A 20,933-nucleotide genomic window follows, 5' to 3' on the forward strand; every position below is an offset into this window, starting at 1 on the left:
TCATTTGTTTCACTGGCAGCTGAAATTGGTTTTATCCTTGCTGATTCATTTCTAGGTATTGCGTAACAAATGCCAGCATTTACCACCTTGGTTTGGCCTCTTTAAATCTCTTAGTCCATCATTTCTTTATCAGCTTTGGGTACCACTGTTTTATAGCCCACAACTTTTGTCTTATTCACTAAGAAAGGTGCTTTATATAGGTTACAACTAGTCATGTTGGTTCTACTCCACAAAGTACTATCCACTGTGCACTAAACCTGAGTCTAGCAAATATTTTTTTAAAATATTGTAGGTCACTTTCTTGCCTCAAAGGAGTATAGTGCCACAGAGATGCTGCTTCTTGAAGCCATCAGCTTTCCCTATTTTCCTTACAAGTGTGAAATGCCACATGTTTCCTTCATCTGTAAATCTGGCTACCTGCCATTCTCTGGAATGCCTGAGAGTTGCCCTTCCCTGCTGTATTTTTGGAAATATGCCTGGCAGAGATCTCTTTCATTTCCCATCAAAGAAGCACTCTGCATTCTCTAACAGGAGTTCAAACATTTTCCAAAAACAGAATTCATAAGATTCATAAAACACAGGGAAGACCTGCACAATGGGTGTGTCCTACTAGGCAAGATAGATGAAGGTATAAGCTTTGTTGAGAGAAGAATGTCTTGAGCTACTCTTGAATTTACACAGTGTGGGCATACATTCCAGAATGTATATGTGGGACTTTTTCTCTTAGTGTCAAAATATGAAATCATTTAAGTCACAGAAGCTGAATCATTGCAGCCATAATCTGAGTCTTTAGGCAGCTATTCGTAACCACAACATGGGTCTCAGGTTCCTTTGAAATACTTCACTCACAGGGAAATTTGTCTAGATACACAGTTTTGCAAATTATATTAGGAAGGGCACAGCTTACCCCTCCGTTCACATGAAGAAATAACACTTCTCAGTGTGATGGCTTGAGAAAAGAACCTGGCTGGTTTAGTTTCACTTGTGTTAAACATGTTTTCCTTCTCTGCAGCAATGTCTAAGCTCTACCCTAACCTTGTTGTGCCACAAAGCCTGCAGTGAGAGCCCACTCAGTAAAGTCTCCACAGACAGTTTTTCAGTTCAAAGTGCCTATGAAATGATTTTAAGTGCAAAACAACTCTCAGATACTACATTTAATAATTTATTTTTTTATTATTCTAGTATGCTTGGGTGGTGAAAAATAAAAGTCATGTTAACACAAACCTATACATTGAAGAATAAATACAAATAGATAAAGGTACTTAGGGAGAAGCAGTATGGTAATAGATCATCAAACCTACTCTGGAAATATAAAACACTTTTATTTGACAGATAAAACCTTTGTAATTTTAACAAATTTTGATAGAATAAGGCTATGCTATTTCAGTTTAAAATGAAAATGAAAGTACATTTTGTCTGTATGAAAGCTACTGTCTTTTATTTTTCACTATATTTCAAATGCAGTAGAACAGGGTGTACTTATGGAACTGTTTTGAAAGGAAGCTATGTTGGATGTAGTGTGCTAGAATCTTTAGAAATGCTGCCTTTGAACCTCAGTTTCCTCAGTTGCATTTGACAATGTTGCTGTGTCCCTGTGTTGCTGTTTTTTTTTTTTTTTTCGGTACTGGGGATCGAACTTACAACTATGCACTTGCAAAGCAGGCACTTATGCCACTGAGCTAAATCCCCAGCTGTGTTGCTGTTTTGAAGAACAGAGAAACCAAATCTAATTCTTGAATTTAAATTGTCAGTCATTTATTCATTCAGAGGCAATTTTGGTGTATCTGAATTCTATCTTCCTCTATATTCATCATAATTTGTATTCTTTTAATCTAGGAGCTAGAAATAAGGTTAAGAATTTGAGACTGATTATTGTATCAAGATAAAGTCTTGGTAGGTTTCAAAATTAAACAATCTGGAGAAGGGGAAGATGGTGGATCAATAAGCAGCAAAATAAAGAGCCTCTCTGAGAGAAACAGCTCAGATACTGGAATAAAACATCCTGGAGAAGACCAGACATAAGGAGGGAGATCCTCTTAACCCAGGAAGAAACAAAAGGGGGCGCGGAGAAAAGAAAAGAAAATTGCAGACAGAAGGCTGTAGCCAGATCCACTTTCACCAGAGCCAGTGTATGGAATGCCACTGGAATCCAAAGACCCTCAGTTGCAGTGAAGCTGGGGGGTTGGCAAGTCTGAGGGGCTCAGCAGGAGGACATGGTCATAGAGGAGAGTGGCAGAGTAGAGAACAGCACTCAGCTCCGAGATCTGTACCAGCTCACAGTGAGTGCAGGGAAATCAGTTCTCCCACAGGAGTGGGCAATGGCCAGGTGACATTTTGGACTTGAGCAGGATAAGCCCAGAACTGGAAATGCAGCAGCTTCAATTAGCCCCTCCTAGTGCAGAGCAGATTGATGAGAATTGCTTGAGTGAGTCCCACCCCTGTGCATGATTCAATAGCCAAGGACAAGGTCTCCCTGAAGTTATAACTAACCGGTCCCATCCACATGGCACACAGAAACGTGGTGAAGACTCCCAGTGCTTGACCATCTTCGACGGGAAAGGCCAGCCTGTCCCACCCTTCCTTGTACTTCAGTGGCCATCACCAGACTGTGAAGGACAGCAATTCCTAGCCAGCGTGCTTCAGAGTAATCATAGCCAATACAAGTAGTGTCGGGAACCCCATTATCCACTCGTCTGGAAGAAACCAGAAACGTGACAAGAGGAAGAAATAAAAGGAAGTCTCCAGCCCCCAACGCAAATAATACTAGCCCAGGAGACGTAAACACGGAAGAAAATGGGGGTTGCACACCTATGGTACCTGAAAAAGCAGCATCTGACATTAAGAATTATCTTCATGACATTATAAAAGAACTAAAAACAGAAATTCTAATACAAGTAAATGAAGATATAAGAAAAACAATAAAAGAATTGATAAGTACCTCTCAAGAAGACACAGATGGAAGAATGGAAGGGCTTAGAAAAAGGAGAGAAACCTTCGATGAAGAACACACAAAAAAAATCTAGAATACATGAAACAGATTTGAAGAGATTACCAGGAAATTACAAACTCCATTGAAAGCTGGCAAGACTGCTTGAAAGAAACTAAACATAGACTACCAAACCTTGAAGACAGGTTTGCAATGTGTGATCACAAAAGGAACAATCTCTTAAAAATAACAAGGAACCAAGAAGTAACAATACAAAGGTTAGAAGATGGCAAGAGGATCTATAACTTAATAATGACAAATGTGAGTGAAGAAGTAGGGGTAAACACAAATGAAATACAAAGTTGTGGGCTATTTACACAAATAAAGAAAACTTTCCACATAAAGGAAAAGGAAATGATATACAGATATATGAGGCATACAGAACTCCAGTCAGCTATAACCAAAATAGATCGATACCCAGACATAATAATCAAGATCCCAGAAATCCAACACAAGAACAGATTATTAAAAGCTGTCAGAGAAAGGAAACAGATCACCTATAAAGGAAAACCCATCACAATCACGACAGAGTTCTTGACACAAACCATTAAATCAAGAAGAGCTTGGAGTAAAGTATTCCAAGCCCTGAAAGAAAATAACCTCCAACCCAGATTGATGTACAGTGAAAAACTACACTCAGAATTAATGGAGAAACAAGATGCTTCCATGACAAAGAGGAACTGGGGAAGTTTGTAACTACCAATCCAATCCTACAAAAAATACTGAAGGACATATTAGAGAGAGAGAAAAAAAAGACCATAGTTTCAAGAACAGTGACAGAGGAAGCTTACTGAGTGGGGCAGACAGTGAAATGAAGGATAAAAGAAGACAACTAATGGCAGAAAATAGCGTGGTAGAGATGAGGCAGAGAAGATTGGCCATAGTCACTAACATGGATGGACTCGAGACACTAATAAAAAGAAACACAGGCAGAGTGGATCAGGAGATAGAGCCCATCAAGTTGTTCTATATAACAGACATATTTAACTTGAAAAAGGTTTTATGGACTGAAAGTCATAGATGAGAAAATAATGCTGTATGTGACAGGGACTCAGAAAAAAGTGGGGTAGTTCACCTATCAGCTGCAGATTGGTTGGAAAGACATAACACTTTTATACAATGGAGAACTACTCAGCTATAAGGAAGGAAAACCTTGAGGCTTTTGTAGGTAAATGGATACAACTTGAGACCAAGCTCAGGGGTAAAAAGGTTCAGAACCACTTAGGTAAATAGCTGGTTGCTTCCCTAACCTAAAAACTAAAGGAGTTAGTGGACTACAAAATGTACAATGCACCCTGGGAAAATGAAAGGGAGGAAATTGTCTAAATAGGGAATTGTTAATCTTGTTATTGTTAATCTTGAATCGTGATCTGAAACCCATAGTGTTTTCATCTATTTGTTTAGTTTGGTCATATTCTGTTTTGTTTGTCTACTTGTATTAGATTTGAGGGCATAGACAACTATTCCAAAGATAGCAGAATATACTACCTGATTATTTTTAATTTCCTATTATTTTAATCTGAAACCCTGTATTGCTTTCACTGCCTTGTGTTGACTGATTTTTATTGAATCTGTCTTGTTCAATTGTTGTCTTGTCTTGACTGATTTTATTCAAATCTGTTATGTGTGATTAGTATCAAGTCTGAGAGTATAGGCAACTACTCTGAAGACAGAGAGATTCACTATGATACCCATTCTGGCTTGACTATTACCCTCTTTTGAAGTCCTATAATGTCTCCAATGTTTTGTTTTAATTGATTTTGTTCCATACTGCTATGTTCAATTTTATTATACCTGATGATATGGGCAATTCTATTAAAGATAACGAGACATCATGGTAACCATTGTGAATCACCTTGTATTGTGGTTTTAAATTATGTACTATGTCATCCTTTTGTTTTGAATTACCCCATTTTTTTCTCATTTGGTTTTATTCTTTTTACAATAAAAAAAACAAAATTAGACAATCCAGAAGTAAACAATTGCTTGATTTTTCTGAATCCAAAATCTTTGCAGTAAATGCCTGTGTGATTTAGTCCTCTTGACTTCCTTCTTTGTCCCTTTCCTACTTTCTGTGTGTCCCAGTCACACTTGTCACTTTTTGTGTTTCCTCCTAGGTCAGGCTTCTTTCCACTTTAAGACCTGGGCTGCTGTCCTTTTGATTCTCTGCTTGGTTAATTCTGTCTCGTTGTTTAATCTGCCTGTTCAAGCACCACTTCCTGAGAGAGATGTATGGGGCTACCGGCCCTTTATAGTCATGGATATCTCACCTAATTGTATTGGCTTCCTGGAATTTGTGACTGTCTGAAGTTATATTTTTCGCATGTGTATTGCCTATCTTCTCCTTCTAAAAATGTAATTTGCATGAGAAAAAAAATGCCTTGTTGAGAAGTCAGTGACAGCAGTTCCATACTGGATGTCAATTACAGCATGCTGAATGGATGAATGGTCTTTTGTTGCAATGAGATTACAGGAGGAAAACCAGAGATTTTGACTTGTAATTCCAAATCAGGAATTTTTACGTAATAATGAATATTAAAAATTAATAATTGTGAATGTTACATAACAATTAGAAAAATTCCAGGTATATAGCTAATTAGATATTTCAACTGTTTTATATGATTTAGTTCCTGCAGCTCTACAAAACAGGTATTAATTACTATTACTACCAATTTATAGATGCACAAATTGTAGTCCTTGCACATTAAAGTGTACCAGCCTTCAATGTAAGAGATTCAGAAACAGGTAGTTGAGTCAGTGCTGTTTATTGCCGAATAGAAAATGTTTAATAAATATGGCTTCAGCTATGTGCATAGCACTGAGCTGAATTGTTCCTATGCTATATATCATTCCATCCTGTCTTCAAAACTATGAAATAAGCACTGTTCTTATGCGTGTCTACAAATGAGGAGGCTGAGACTTAGAAAGCTTCGGCAGCTTCGCTGAAGTCCCACAGCCGCCTACTGATAGAAAGTGCATTTAAATGTACACAAATGTGACTCTAAGATCTGTAATTTTATTTGTCCTCTCCATATCACAAGAGCACATGTGCATTTTCATGTTAGTGCCATCATTGTGAGGTTTGTGAAAGAGATTGGATTGGCCTCCCGTCTCCAAGCATCTCCACTGGTGTAAAGAGCTTCCCTCTTAGGACTGCTTCCTTTTGTCCCATAGGTTCCTGTGTGTCATGGTGGCATTGTCATTTGCTTCTGGAAATTACTTAATTTCTTTCTTGATGTTTTCTGTGACCCATTATGTATTCATGAGTGTGTTATTGAGTTTTGAGGTGTTTCTAAATATTCTGTGTTTTGGAGGAGTACTCTTTTTCTATTTTTGTTGCACAATGTTTCAGTAGTAAACACGGGGTGATTTTGATTCTTTTATATTTATTTAAGAGGGTTTGTGGAAGTATGTGATCTATTTTGGAGAGAGTTCCATGTGCTGCAGAGAAGAATGTATCCTCTGTTTTAATGGAAGAGAACACTCTGTAGACATGCACCACACTAGGAGGAAAATGTATATGTTTGGAAAATATAATGTTAAGAGAAACAAATCAGATCTATGAGCTTAAATACTATATGATATTTCTCATTTGAGTAACCCAAAATATAATAAAGAGCAAAGCAAAGGATTAACAGAAGGAAACGGAGCTCTTTTGCAAATGGGAAGGAGTTCAGGAGAATGAGATTAAGGGAGGGAACCAGGGGAAGGGGAAGTTTACATTTACAATGCTACTTACATGTATGAAATACCCACAATGAAACTAAACATTTTATGTCAAAACACGAATTAAAAATAATGAGAAGAAGAATGAAAGTGGGGAAAAGGATGTAGAAAAGGAAGGATAAACAATGGTAGGAAAGGGAATTAAAGCTGTGTTATGTGCATACACGTACTCCCTAAAATGAATGTAAAGTTCATTTACTGCAAACATGTACTAATAAAATTAAATTAAATTTAAAAGAGGGTATATACATTTCTCAGCTACAGATTTCATAATGACTATGGACACATCCACTTAGAGAAATGAAGAGGGAAAGCAGAATGTGTATCAATGTAACCAATTGATGTTAAGGTATAATATAGTTGACTAAACATCTATTTCTTCAGAAACAGAATAAGAATAAAATTTAGAAATTCAATAGTTGTTCAAGTGCAATCTTGGTTTCTAAAAGGGACTATAAAGAATTGTATATTTTAAAATATATCCAGGTCCAATTATGGACTGACCTAAAATACAATGTGTAAAGTTTATCACTACTGCCAGGTGTTTTGTTTTGTTTTGTTTTGTTTTGTTTACCCTGAGTACATCTGTAGTGACTCAGTTCTATCCTGGCAAAAGCCGTCTACAAGAATGGTGTGATGTTGTGACTATATTTTGCTTACTATTGGGTTGCATCTCCATAGGTTTGCATTATTGATCACATGTGCAAAATCAGTGTATTCACGTGCATGATCATCCTGGCTTAAAAAAAAACTTGTGTGAGGATTGATGTGTGCATGTACAAAGATTAAGCCTTTCTTCTTTAAAAATTTCCCTAAGCCATTGAGACCAGTTGGTTTGGCAAAAACAAAATGAGTTCAGCCAATACTACTAACCTCTACTGTTTCACAGAACTCATTGTGAGTGCTTTATTTATACAATCTAACATGATCCTGAGCTTGTATTTGATGTTTACAATTGCCCATATGTGTAGGCAGCCCCAACATTATTAAGCCACTTTATAGATCAGAAGATTGAGGTTAATAGAGTTTAAAGAGCTTGCCCAGGGTCAGGCAGCTAATAAACAGTAGAGCCAACACCTGAACTGAAGTCTTTGGACTGCAAGTTACACCCTTTTTTTCTGCTACCCACATCTCTTCCTTGTCAAAGAGAACCATTTAGTGGTGAGAATCCAAATTCTCTTGCTACCTGGTTGGCTTCTGGAGGCTGGAGGTATGGGGCCTAAGATGTCATAATCTTTATGCACTGCTGATACATGTTTGTTATTCATTGGGTTTCCGTTCTGCCTGCTTAAAGCCTATGAAAGTGGTGAGTAGTACTTGTGGACCAGGACTAACATATGTTTTTTTAACATCTCAGACTTTTATCCTGTGTCCTCTAGAACCTCCTGACAGCTTCTTCTTTCACCCAGAAGCAGGTGGGGCTAGCATTTCACAGTGACTCATGGTTTGTCTGTTTGTGTGCTCTGGGATCCAGAAAATAATTTATTTCCCAGACTCATTCTCTTTTTAGTCATTGTCCTTCCTGCTGCTCCCATTTTTATGGTTTCTTTCAGGTACTGAAAGAGTTAGAAACTTCCTCAAACATAAATGTTTATTCAGGGAAAGGATTTGACAGATCGGTGGCCCAGTGACTTCAGCAAGGCACACCCGTAACACAGCCAATTTAAAATATCAGGTATTCAGCAGTCAGTCAGCAGCCTGAGGCACTGATGGATTGGGGGTGCTGTCGGGACAGTATGGGCTGCTTGTGCAAGAGGGTTAAGTGTCCTGTTGAAACCTAGCTGGCTAGTGCCAGGTCCTGGCTAGTGCGGAAGGCAGTAATTACTTGCGTTTCATCTGATCAAAAAAAGTGATGCTCACGTCATACCAGCCTTAAACAACAGGTTGAATAAAAATATGAATAATTGAAGTTTTCAGATAGAAACAAAACCTTCCCATTGATGTGTAAAACAGAAATAAGCAGACCCAATCTATGTTTTCATCTTAGACATATGAATTTGGCCTGGCCAGTCCTTGAGATCACAATGCTACTACTCTGTCATGCTCTAGTGGTGGCTATCATCCAGATCTTTATCATCTCAGAGAACCAGGCGTTTGCCAAGAACATCAACTTCTACAACGTGAGGCCTCCTCTTGACCGTAAGTAGTGGTTGCCATCCTGCTTTACATCCTGGAGATATCAGAGTTTCCCTGTGATGTCCTCTTTCCATCTACCATCCGGCCTTTCTCTGGAATAAAAAGATTCTAAGTTTATACTTGGAATAAAACAGGAAGTCTTCTTCAAAGACTCAATAATCAATAGGGAAGGTGTGAAATATGTATTCTTTTCTTTTTCATTTTTAAAAAGCTCTGCTGACACCATTGATACATAGCCAGGGGTGAGAACAGCTGTTTTATTTTACCCCTAAAAGAGGTATATGTCTTACTATTCTATATTTTTTGCTTCCTATATTTTTCAGGACACTAATTATATCTCTCTCTGTGTGTATATATATATATATATATATATGCATAATAGCTGAAATTTATGACAGATTTTATAAATCCTAAATTATCTATGTATGTCCAACTTTTGAAGTCTAGTATAATTTTTGTTGAGAAAAATTCATTAAAAAAGAGAAAAATATAGTATATATGAATTAAAGAAAATTCCAAAGAAACAGAAAATATATAGAAGGAAGTAAAATTTACTCATGATTCTAAAATTCAAAGGCACTCTCTTTTAAATTTTGGAGTATTTCAGTGTTTTTTCTATGTAAGTGTATTTAAGTACATAATTTAGTGGGATCACACAAACTTAGTTTTATGTTAGTTTTTCACCATTTGTATTATATTTTAAATATTTTCAATGACTCAGAAAATATTTTAATACCTTTTACACTTTAAAGCAACTATATGACTGGTTTGTAGCTTATGAAACCATATCCCCATACTTAATGTCAGAAAAAACATAAGCAAGTTAAATGTTAAATTCATTGAAATTTTTAATGAAAATCTTTGAAAATGTACATTTCCCTTTAATTGGCCATAATCTTTGAATAAATTTTCTGTAATTATAATTACTAGATCAAAAAGCTGTACCAATTTGTACTTTAGCCACTTATTCATCAGAATTGGCTATTTTTTCAATCTGTACAGATTTAACAGATAAAAATGGATGTCATTTATTAACCTACTTAATATACTTTTATACATAATTCAAGCAAATATATTTCAGCATTTAATTTCACATCTGTTGAACTTTAGATTTATTCTTTTGCTTAGATTAATGCCCTAATACTTATCTTCCCTTGCATCTGAAATACTCACTGATTTTTAATTTTCACTCCAATTTCTCGTTATGTTTCTGGGTTGGTTTGGGATTCACCTTGACCTTTGACTCTTTTGTTCTCCAGAATTGAGAGAATCAAAAGTTATACATAGAGCCCTATGGACTGGTTATACAGAAATATAAAAAAAAATTATTTTTATTTTTATGTTTATTAAAATATCAAGATACATGGCCAAAAAAGAAAAAAAAAAATGCATTGAAGCAAGAAAGAACTAGTTGCCTTCAATCCAAACTGTTAGCAATTCAGAATTTTTCCTTTCCATGATGCTTTGGCCTGAATATAAGGGCTTAAGAATTACTATCGTCCTTATTTTAAATATTACATTCCTGATCAAAGCCTAATGTTTTGACAACTGACTTAAATAAACATACGTTAAATAAGATGACTTGTTTGAGGTTAGAGGTAGCAAAATGGGAATGTATATGGAATGTATATGGGAATGTATATGGATGGAAACTAGCAAGATTTGGTGGACTGGGGACCTTTCTAGGTCCTGTTGTTGCCTCATTGTACCTCTGTAAGTCATAAAGACCTCCATTGTCACTACCATAATTATTGTTATATTTCAGAAGTTAAAAAATATCACACACTGATTAGTGAAAAGGGGAAACTCTAGCTCAAGTTACTTTGGGTTCTTTTCAGGGGTTCACTACCACCTTCACCTAATTCCTTTAAGCCTCACTTATCTCACAATATAAATTGTATTATGTAATATAAATTATATTATGTAATATAAATTGAATAATGCCAGAGATTTTGCAAAGTGATTTGTGAGATCATTTTTGTTACTCTATGTAGGAATTTCATAGAATTGCCTGAAGAATAAAGCCCGTTGCATAAATCCAGCTCCTAAAAGCAGAAATTCTTTAAAACATGTTACTGATTTTGTGTCATATTTAATGCTTGAAATCTTTGTCTTTTAACCTGTTTTACTTCACGTTTGCCTTTAAAGCCACACCATTTCCAAACAGCTTCAAGTGTTTTACCTGTGAAAATGCAGGGGATAACTATAACTGCAACAGATGGGCCGAAGACAAATGGTGTCCGCAAAGTAAGTGTGCCGAGTTTGGCAACTCTTGCCATCTCAGTCCTGTAGATTCCTGCTGACTTCCTAGAGCGGAGCTTTCTCGTGTAGCATACAGCAGACGAATCATGTTCTGTCGGAGTGAGATTTTTCTTCTAAGGGCCTACCCAGACATTAGACTCTCCTGAGAGAATGTGAAAACTAGTACCATAGCTCCAGTTTGCAGTTGTATATACCTTGAGGAAGAATTCCTTAAATGATATTTACTAGGGAAAATGAATAGACTGCAATGTTGAGTAAAGCATTCTAACAATTTCAGAAATGCTTGATGATACCTCAGAAAAGTCATACTTACTATCTTAAAGCAAAAGAAGGCTTCGGTACTCTTCAGCCACATTAATGCCTGGGGAAAGTGTTCATTCATTTAACGAACATTTGAGTATTTTTTTTACTTTAATTCATTGCTACGTTCCCAGTGCCTAATTCAGTACTTGGCTTATATTAGGCATTTAATAAATATTTTTTGACAGATTGAATGGATGGTCACGGACATCTCTGAGTATATATTAGAACTAAGACTTGAATAACCCCAACATGTCAACCAGGCAGAGATCTATAGGAAGAATATGCAGGGAAAAGGGTACAGCAAGTACAAAAACTTTAAGGTTCGAGACTTGGCTTAGTCTCTTCAATGATCAGGATGGAGACTGGGTCCTGTGTTCTAGTAGGAGATGGGGAAGAGGAACTGGAAGAAAAGCACAGGCAGGGATGTGCAGGCTCTTCTTTTTCTGATGAAGAGTACATTGCATTGTAAATGTGAAGGGAAGGTAGGGGCATTTTAAGCAAGGAGTACAGGGTACTAATTGTGTTCTAAAATACTACGTGGGCTGCTGTGTGGAGAATAAACAGGTGAGCAAGATGGAGACAGTCATTGTCTTCAGAAAGAAGATGGGGACTTGGACCAAGTTGGTAAGAACAGAAAAGGCAGGAAACTGAATGATTTAAAATATACAAAGTTGGGGGTAAAGCAGAGAGAATGTGCTGATATAAGATTCAAAGCTGAAAAACTACTTAGAGCTTTAAGAATTAAGGCTGTTCATAATTTAGGGTATACTGTTTTGTTTTTTAGATTTTCAGGTATAAAGCAAAGACAAAAAGAAAAACAGACTTAGAATTAGAGATTACTAGTCTTTGTCTACTGTTTCCTTGAAAATTTGAGAATTTCACCATGATATTCGTAGTAATGAAACACTATACTTTTTCTAGATAAAGAATCTGTGGAATCAGTAAGTACTATACAGTGGAGACTTCTATAAGAATCTGATGCCATAAATTAACACATTGTGCTTATGACATCGACATGGTTGTTTTCTTTCTTTTTAAGAATAATTAATTGCCAAAATATTTTTCTTGAGGTGATTTTGCATTTCTGTGGAGTGATTGCCCTTAGATGGCATTTTCACTTATGCATCTGTGTGCTCGTGTAATTTTGTGCATTTGTTTCTACATGTCTACAGAAATTCATCTTAGCTATTTTGAAGTTTTCTAGGGTGATTAGTAACTCTTGTTTCTGATTTCAAAGAGTACTTATTGTTCTTTAGCAATTTGCTTTAAATCTCCCTAAAATGTGAGTAGAAGGATTAGAATAGTTGTAAATTGGGGCACTGGCTCCCAACCTCATAAGCCTTATCTTTTTAACATTTTACTAGAAATGCCTTTTTCTTCTAGGGCTTTGCTTAATATTCCAGTTTGTCACTCATAACTAAATCCATTTTAATAACCATACAAGGAATATGCAATGGCCATTTCTGGAGTTTAGAACCTTACATCAGTGGAAGCTGTAGCTTTCCACCAGTAAGACAACATTAGAGTTTGAGAAAGTGGAAGAATCACCTGTGCTGTGTCCACCCTGAGAAGCTGCTCTCAGTGAGATCAGCACAGAATGACCCTACATTTCAGCATTGCGTGACAGCTTCCTCTTGACTATCTGCCAGTCAAGTCCCAAAGAAACCAACCATCTAGAATTGTTACTGAGGGTGTGATTTTTTACTTTTCTTTTTGTCATCATTTATGGGAGTGGTAGTCAACCACTTCTTAGGGGCAAGTAGGCCTGAAGCTATTGTTCTTTGTCATCTTAGGTTTCCTTTTGTCCTTATAGGTTCACTCCTGTGGTCTGTTGGTATTGTGAAAAGAAATACTCTAGGTAATAGGATATGACAGGAATGATATTTTTGTTTTATTTACCCTGTCTTCAGTGCTGAGCTGTTTAGCTGCTTTCACCATGATCTTTTGAATGAATGCATGCACTTCCCAGTTTTCAAGGCTTGGTTGTTGGGAGTAAAAGTTGAAATGCCTTGTCTAAAACACTTTGTGGCTCCCTTTTGTTCTGACCATTCACTCTTTTGATAGCATATTCTGCAACACCATCTAGTATAATATTAAGTTTACTGGGGACAGCATAATTTTCCGAGTAAGAGCACATACTCTAAGAAAGTGCCTCAGCTAGAATCCTGTTTATGTGACCTTTCTGCCTATGTGGCCATGAGCAAGAAACTGTGCCTCAATTTCTTTATCTGTAAGTGAGGCTGTTAGTATGGGCTATCTTAATGATTATGGTGAGGAGTAAGTGAAGGAACAGTTTAGGAGGGTGCCTAGCTGATGGTACATACACAATATGTGTTTGCTTTTTTGCATATTTGTAATGCTTACCATAACCCTATCAAGATACAAGCACACTCACTATCATTATTTCCTCAGGAAGATATTAAGTCCAAATCATCTAACATGGCTGATTCACTGTGACAGAGGTAGTTCCATAAGCCCAATCTTGTCAGCTTCAGCCCCATCTTTGTATTTCACCTTTGTATTCCACCTTTTGTGGGCCCTGATCCACAAACTAAAAGGCATTTCCTTGCCTTTGGATGTCTATAGACATAGGACTAAAGCAGAATATCCTGGGATGTTGAATGAAATCACTTTCTTGGAAGAATCCCCAGTAATAACATACAAGTGATTAAATATATAGAGATAACTATATAGATATGACTTAATGATATGGTGTGATTGAAATGTACAGATAATGTTTAAATTTTTAAAAATTATCACAGTAAAGGAAATACTGCTACTAATCTCCCCTCAAAATAATCTTAGGGCTGGGGATTTAGCTCAGTGGCATAAGCACCTGCCTGTCAAATGTGAGATTGTGAGTTCAATACCTGGTACCAAAATAATAATAATACTAATGATAACAGTAAAATACTCTCTTTGCTTTGAACAGATTTATTTCATCATTCTTGGCACTTTCTGAAGCAGTTCTGGAAGTCCTCTTTAATAAGCATCTTTAGTCATCTTGCCTTGATGTCTTGAACTGATTCAGAAAATGTAACTTTCATAGTCATACTGACTTTGAGAAGCTGCATAGGGCTAAACTTGGTGAATAAGTGGATTCAGGACACACTGAAATGCTTTTTATGAACCTATCTTTCTGTCCGTTTCATTCTCTCCTTACAGCAGCACTCCTCATTTTTTGATCCTACCTCCAAGGCACTCACAAAAGAGGATTTCCAGAAATGCTTTGAGGAGCACTAATGAAAATATGTCTTTTACTGTAATAAAAATGTAAACATTCAGTGTATTTTGATCACACCTCATATACAGAGCAGAAAGTGGGTGGGAAACAAACAATTCAAAAAGCAAAGAAAAATGCAGATACACTGATGAAGAAAAGTCAAGCAGGTTGGAAGGATTAGAATTTGAGTAAGAGTTAGATGAGAAAGGCAGATGATCATGACATATGATTAGAACCAACATCTTTTAATTACCATTTTCTGCCTGCCTTGTGAGATACCAATGTGTGATGATGAAGAAACTTTTTGTTCACAATTTTCATTCTGACTTTGGAGTTCTAGAACAAACATTCAGAGGGACAGAAGATCAGTCACATAAATTCTTGTGTGTTCAATGAGCAGACCCATGGTTTTGATGAAACTTTGTTCATTTTTTTCTCCTCTACTTTAGTTGATGTCAAAGAATGGATGCCTGTTTATCTTCATTTTCAACACACACGCACACGCACACACACACTTCACAAACTGATACCTTCCCAAGAGTCTACCTAGACCAGTGATGGTGAATATTTTAGTGACCAAATGCAAACTGCAACCAAAACTCACTTACTTTTCATAAAGGGTCAACACTGCAAATTGATCCTGAATATTGAGGTTTTAGTTTATAAAACACAACTCTAATTAACTTTTTTTTTTTTTTTTTTGTAGTACCAGGGATTGAACTCACAACCTCACACTTGCCAGGCAGGCGTTTATGCCGCTGAGTGCTGAGCTAAACCCTGGCCCACAATCTTTTGTCTTAAAAAAAAAAGAAATGACAAGCATGCTATAGGTTCCTCACCGCTGAGCTGAATAGTCCAAAGTCCATTGCTATTGTATTTCTCAGTGTGACAATAGAGAGATCTGTTTTGCAATGTGCTAAATGAAGTAGCTTTATTTATTTATGTATTTGTTTATATTTAGATACACAGTATTGTTTGACAGTTCACCACTTCACCAGCCATGGAAGAAGTACCTCTATCACCAAAAAGTGTGCATCCAAAAATGAATGTCACTTTGTTGGTTGCCACCACAGCCAAGATTCTGAACACACGGTAAAAGATCATTGAGCATGTACATGCATAAAGTTTTGCCTGAAGTCATAAAGATCATTGTGCATGTGTAAAATTACTGTCTAAAAATCATATGCTGGTGATGGTAAGTTATGCATCTTGGAAGAAGCAGGAAGGATAAAGAATGTTGGACATATTTACACTTTATGGAAACACCATTATAGTGCTTCAACAGAAACTAAGAGAAGTTAAGGATTTTCTGTACTTTAACAAGAAATAATGTTACTAAAATGAATGATAATGCTCAGATTCCAGAGTTAGAGCCCAGGCCTCAGAGTCTCAGTGAATGATCTGAATCCAGTTCTGGCGGCTAAAGGATAAACCCTCCACCACAGGATCAACACTACAGAGCCCAGCTCATGTGCTTTGTTCCTGGCTAGACATCACCAGGAACGCTGCACAGGGAAGTTAGAAGATAGAAAGAGGGAAGCAGTGCCCCATTTTACCAAGGAAACCTGTCCTGCTTGCTCAAAGGAGGAAGTGAGAGTATGACAGATTAATATCAAGTTAATATAATGAACTATATTTTCATTATACTTGAACTTTAATTTTCTTTGTCATTCTAAATGAGTATTTTACTCTTTTATGTGCTTGAGATCCTGAAATGTTTGAGAATAAAATTAGTTGGAAGGGTATTAATTTCATGAAGTTTTAGAATCTGAGTTAGCCTGGAAGTATAGAAAATGATCCTGATATCAGTGATTGTTAGCTCTAGCTATAGAAGGATCAGCTGGGAAGCTGTCACCAGGTGTGGTGTGGAAAGCTAGGTGAACACGCCAGACCAACTGAAATAACCTCAGAGTAGAGGGCCTGGGTGTAAGATCTTTTAAGAAATTTCCGAAATTTCTTAAATCTGAATGTGCAGCCAGGGTTGACAACCACTGAGGGTAGGTGCTTAGAGATGATAATTGTATGTCATTCAGTAAGCCTTTATAAATGGCTGGGTATTTCAGGTCAAGTATTGTTCCACGTATGCATTGGTACTATCATAAGAGATTAGTTCCCTTGGAAACATTCTCTGAAAATGTGAGGTTAGAGACTCAGCCTTTTTTTTCTCCTTTTTCTACCACTCAGCAGTTGTAATTAGCAAACCATTGCAGCAGTGATGATAGGAATCAGGTGTGAACACAGACAATAGAGAATCATTATTATTACCTAACAAGTAATATTGAGAAAGAAAATCAATGACTAATTCCAAAGGTTCTTAGCTTTCAATTTTGTTTCAGTGTTTTTCCTTATAAGCCCTTAGATTTGGTGACTCAGTCAAACAGCCTTATTTAGTTTCCCTTCCTCTTGTTTGCCTTGCTTATGCTTGAGTCTGATGGAGATAAAGCATGGTAAGGAAGGAAAGACTGTCAAATGGTTTTACCTGCAGATCCTCTGCAGAGGAGCGGCCCAAAGGCCTGGTGATGTACAGACTAGCTAATTTACTCTAATGGGCTGCTTCACATGGAGCTGAAGCAGTCTTTCATTTGCTTTTATGTGTTTTTCCTTCTTCCTGTCATTCACTCTTCCATTTCTGTGTTCTTTTTAATAGGAATGCAGGTCTTGCTGCGAAGGAATGATCTGCAATGTAGAACTGCCCACCAACCACACAAACGCAGTCTTTGCTGTCATGCATGCTCAGAGGACATCTAGCAGCAGTGTCACCATGCCCTACCTGCCAGTGTTTGTCTGGGTCTTCGTGCTTCCACTGCTATGATGTCACCTTTCTTAGGAGAGGAGAGACCAGCCCTCTAAAGCACAAGGCAAAATCTGTGTGAACACTGGAGTGAAGATCAGTCTTGGACTTGAAGATGATACCACAAGGCAGAAGCCAGTGATTTACTTTGCTAAAATGTTCTTGCATGAGATAATAACACTGAGAATGGGGGCTTGGTAGGGACTGAAAGGACCTGAGTTCCATGCTCCCTGATCAATTAGGGCTGCATCCTGTCAGTTCTTCAAGAAGTATTCAGCCAGTATTGTTGACAAGTGACAAAAACCTGGATAGTCTTGGCCTGACCAGGACTTTAGCTGAAAGGACTTCTTGACCTCACTGACTCCCTCAAAGGCTACCTAGTCAGACCGTCTGGCTTCTGTGGTTAGCTCTGAGTGTCTCTGCAAAATCCTACCCACTAGTGAGAAGCACTGTGTTATGTTAGACAACCTAACATAATCAACTCATAAAGAGAAAAGGTTTATTGTGGCTCTTGGTGTGTGAAGGTCTTAGTCCATGATAAATTGTTGCCTTTGGACCTGTGGTAAGGCAGCACACATGGTAGGGAGTGCGTGGCAGAGCAAAGGGCCACTTTCCTTGTGGTGTGACATGGAAAAAAGAAAAGAGGAGACCAGGGTCCCCCAATCTCCTTTGAAAATGGACCCCCAGTTACCTGAAACTGCTCACTATCTCCCTTTTAAAGGCTCTACCTCCTCCCCAAGGCACCCAAGCTAAAGACCAAACTTTTAACATGCAAGCCTTTGGGGGACACTCCAAATTCAAACCACAGCACTCAGTAACAGTGCAGTTGGTGAGAAAGTCAACTATTTAAGAAAACTTCTGGTTGAACTAACATGAAATCCATTTGCCAGTTGTGAGGTGGGGGAGGGGGGATAAGGCTTTTTAATTACACAATGTAAATGCATGCTGTGTGTTTCTTGACTGGCAGAGGCCTACAATGAGACCTATCTACCAGTGTCACTGAACTTGAATTTCCATGTACCAGGGTGATATATGCTGGCTTAAAGAATAAAATTCTATGCCAAAGTAGCTTGGATGTGTTGCTTTTCTAGAAAAGAATTCTGCGGAATTGAAGAGATCAGGCAGCCTTCTTGATCAGTGGGGGAAAGACTGTTACCAAATGCACTCTTAGAAGTAGAGTGTGATTGAAGGTTTAAAGAGTCCAGGTCTGGGGTGGTTGCAGGAGATCTCTTTTCCTCCATCCAACTACCTTCTCCCTGAATGGCGAGTCCACCACTCATTGTCTCCTTCTCTTTCTCCTTATTTCAAATGAACATCTTTATTTCTAAAATCCTGATTTCCTGCCTTCACATTTTGGAGTGACCACTGTGCCCTTGTATGTGTAGAGATAAGTTGGTGCAGTTTTTTCTCCTACTAAACATGCACTAGTTAGAATGTTGGCTGCTCTGTAGGCACATTTAATCATGGGTTGGAAAACTAAAGCCCATAAGTCAAAACCATTTTTGTTAATAACATTTTATTAGAGTACAGCCACATGATTTAAGTATGTGTTAACTGTGTCTGCTTTTGTGCTACAACAGCAGGGTTGTACAGATGCAGCAAAGACCATGCATTATGCAGAGTGTAAACATCTTACTATCCAGACCTCTGCAGGAAAAGTTTGTTGACCCTTAACGTACAAGAAGATTGCTGATGAAGAAAGCTGCTTTCTTTGCAGGGTCTTTGTGCTAATGATGGACATTTAGCCTGGGAAATGATTTTCAGGATACTTTGTTTGTGTTCTTTGTCATCTGTGTCAGTGAATTTTTCTTCTGTGTTTTGATTGGTTGTTCCATTTATTCAGTTCTGACTCTTGGTAATCATATATTGATGTCAGATAGTGGGCTATACAGTTTTGTCTCTTCCCATTCTTGATAAACTGGAAGCATCTTATCTTATTGCTCTTTATCTTCCCATAAAATAAAAAGTATAGGGTAGACAAAATTATTTCCCTGTCTTTGACCCAACCTTAGGCTCATCTGGAAGGATTGGTTTTGAAGCCTGATGTACATTTATATCCCTTTTCACTCAACACCTTAAAATATTTGTGTTTCTTAGTTTGTGCCTGTTAGAGATTAATTATATATGACTTTCACTTGAAACATTTTAATAGCATCTTTGGTGTCTTTTCATTCCCCAGGGTTTCTTTTGACTGTGTAATTGACGAATTGTCTGGTAAAAAACCATTAGCAGACTGTAAATTTTTTTTTCCTGATTTCATTTCTTCTGTCTACATTAATCTCTCTCTCTCTCTCTCTCTCTCTCTCTCTCTCACACACACACACACACACACACACACACACACACACACACACAAACACCTGGGAGGCTACTTGAACATCACTTGGGGATCCTGCAGAAAAATTTTATTTCTGGACCCCACAAAGTCAGTTTATTACTGGAGTGAACCAGCAAAATCTGTATTTTCAACAAACTCCTCAAGATCTTTCTGCTACTCAGCTACTTTGGGAACCACCAAATTAGGGAATAAAAGGTGGAGATGATATTGGCGATCAGAAGATTCAGAGTCCTTAACCTGGAAGCTCAGTGCATTAAATTGACTATTATCTCTATAGTGTAATTGTAGTTTCTAATTTTTATTAGTAGATGGTTGCAATATATAATATTCATATTCTCTATATAGGGTTGGTATGTGTACATACCACATTTTCATTTTTTTCATCCCCTTTCCCTTCCTTCTCCCTCCTCCCTCTAACTGTTGACTTCCCCTTTGAGAAAGATCTATCTCCTTATTTTTGTTACCTATCTTTTATTTTGCTCTTTATACATAATTTGGGCTTCTTGTATAAGAGAAAGTATGATATATTTAAGCATGTGTCTGATTTATTTCACTTAATATTATGATCTCAAGGTGCATCTATTATCCTACAAAGGCCTCAAGTTCATCTTTATGGAAGAGTTGTATTGCATTGCATATAAATGCCACATGTAATTTTAAAACTAGAACATAAAAGATTGAATCATTAGAGTTTAATGGATGGACTTTTCATTCCATGACATAGGACATATGATGGCCAAGGAGCCAAGATCTTAGTCTAATTTAATTGTAAAGTTTCCTACCATATTTGCAGTAGTGGTCCAGAAAAGAATATGTAGATATGTCATTATAGAAAAGACAATGGGATTAACTAGGAATATAAGGAGGATTTGAAGAAAACTTGTCAAGTCTATTGTTGATAGAGCTATATTCTAAAAGAAGCTTTGAATTCCAATCCATCAATCACAAAGTGGTGAGGTAAACTAACAAGTTTTTCCTCAGCAGAGCTCCAACTCTCCCTAAATTTAACTCCGAGAGAAGTTAAGGTCAAAAAATCACAGGCATTACCTATCATACAGTCTGCATCTTATCATGCCAGCCATTAGGAAAACTGTATCCATACATTCCATAAGGGGAAAGAAGATGAGAAAGAGACTATAATGCCACACAAAATATGAAATGAAAAATA

General features: G+C 37.2%; 1 protein-coding gene across 2 annotated transcripts in view; it reads left to right on the forward strand.

The window, feature by feature from the left end:
* Lypd6b (LY6/PLAUR domain containing 6B) overlaps positions 1–18,495 on the forward strand; it is a 195,358-nt gene extending 176,863 nt beyond the window's left edge. For both annotated transcript variants that reach the window (XM_063259049.1, XM_063259048.1), the window contains 4 exons: positions 8,700–8,851; positions 10,997–11,095; positions 15,598–15,728; positions 17,284–18,495. In XM_063259049.1, the coding sequence (XP_063115119.1) occupies positions 8,704–8,851; positions 10,997–11,095; positions 15,598–15,728; positions 17,284–17,448 (543 nt within the window). In that variant the 5' untranslated portion in view covers positions 8,700–8,703 and the 3' untranslated portion in view covers positions 17,449–18,495. The remainder of the gene's footprint in view (positions 1–8,699; positions 8,852–10,996; positions 11,096–15,597; positions 15,729–17,283) is intronic.
* Positions 18,496–20,933: the final 2,438 nt, after the last annotated feature.

The sequence above is a fragment of the Cavia porcellus genome, unplaced genomic scaffold (genome assembly GCF_034190915.1).
Source record: "Cavia porcellus strain 051 isolate PalLab524CR breed Dunkin Hartley unplaced genomic scaffold, mCavPor4.1 scaffold_12, whole genome shotgun sequence".
In the NCBI taxonomy this organism is placed as follows: Eukaryota; Metazoa; Chordata; class Mammalia; order Rodentia; family Caviidae; genus Cavia; species Cavia porcellus.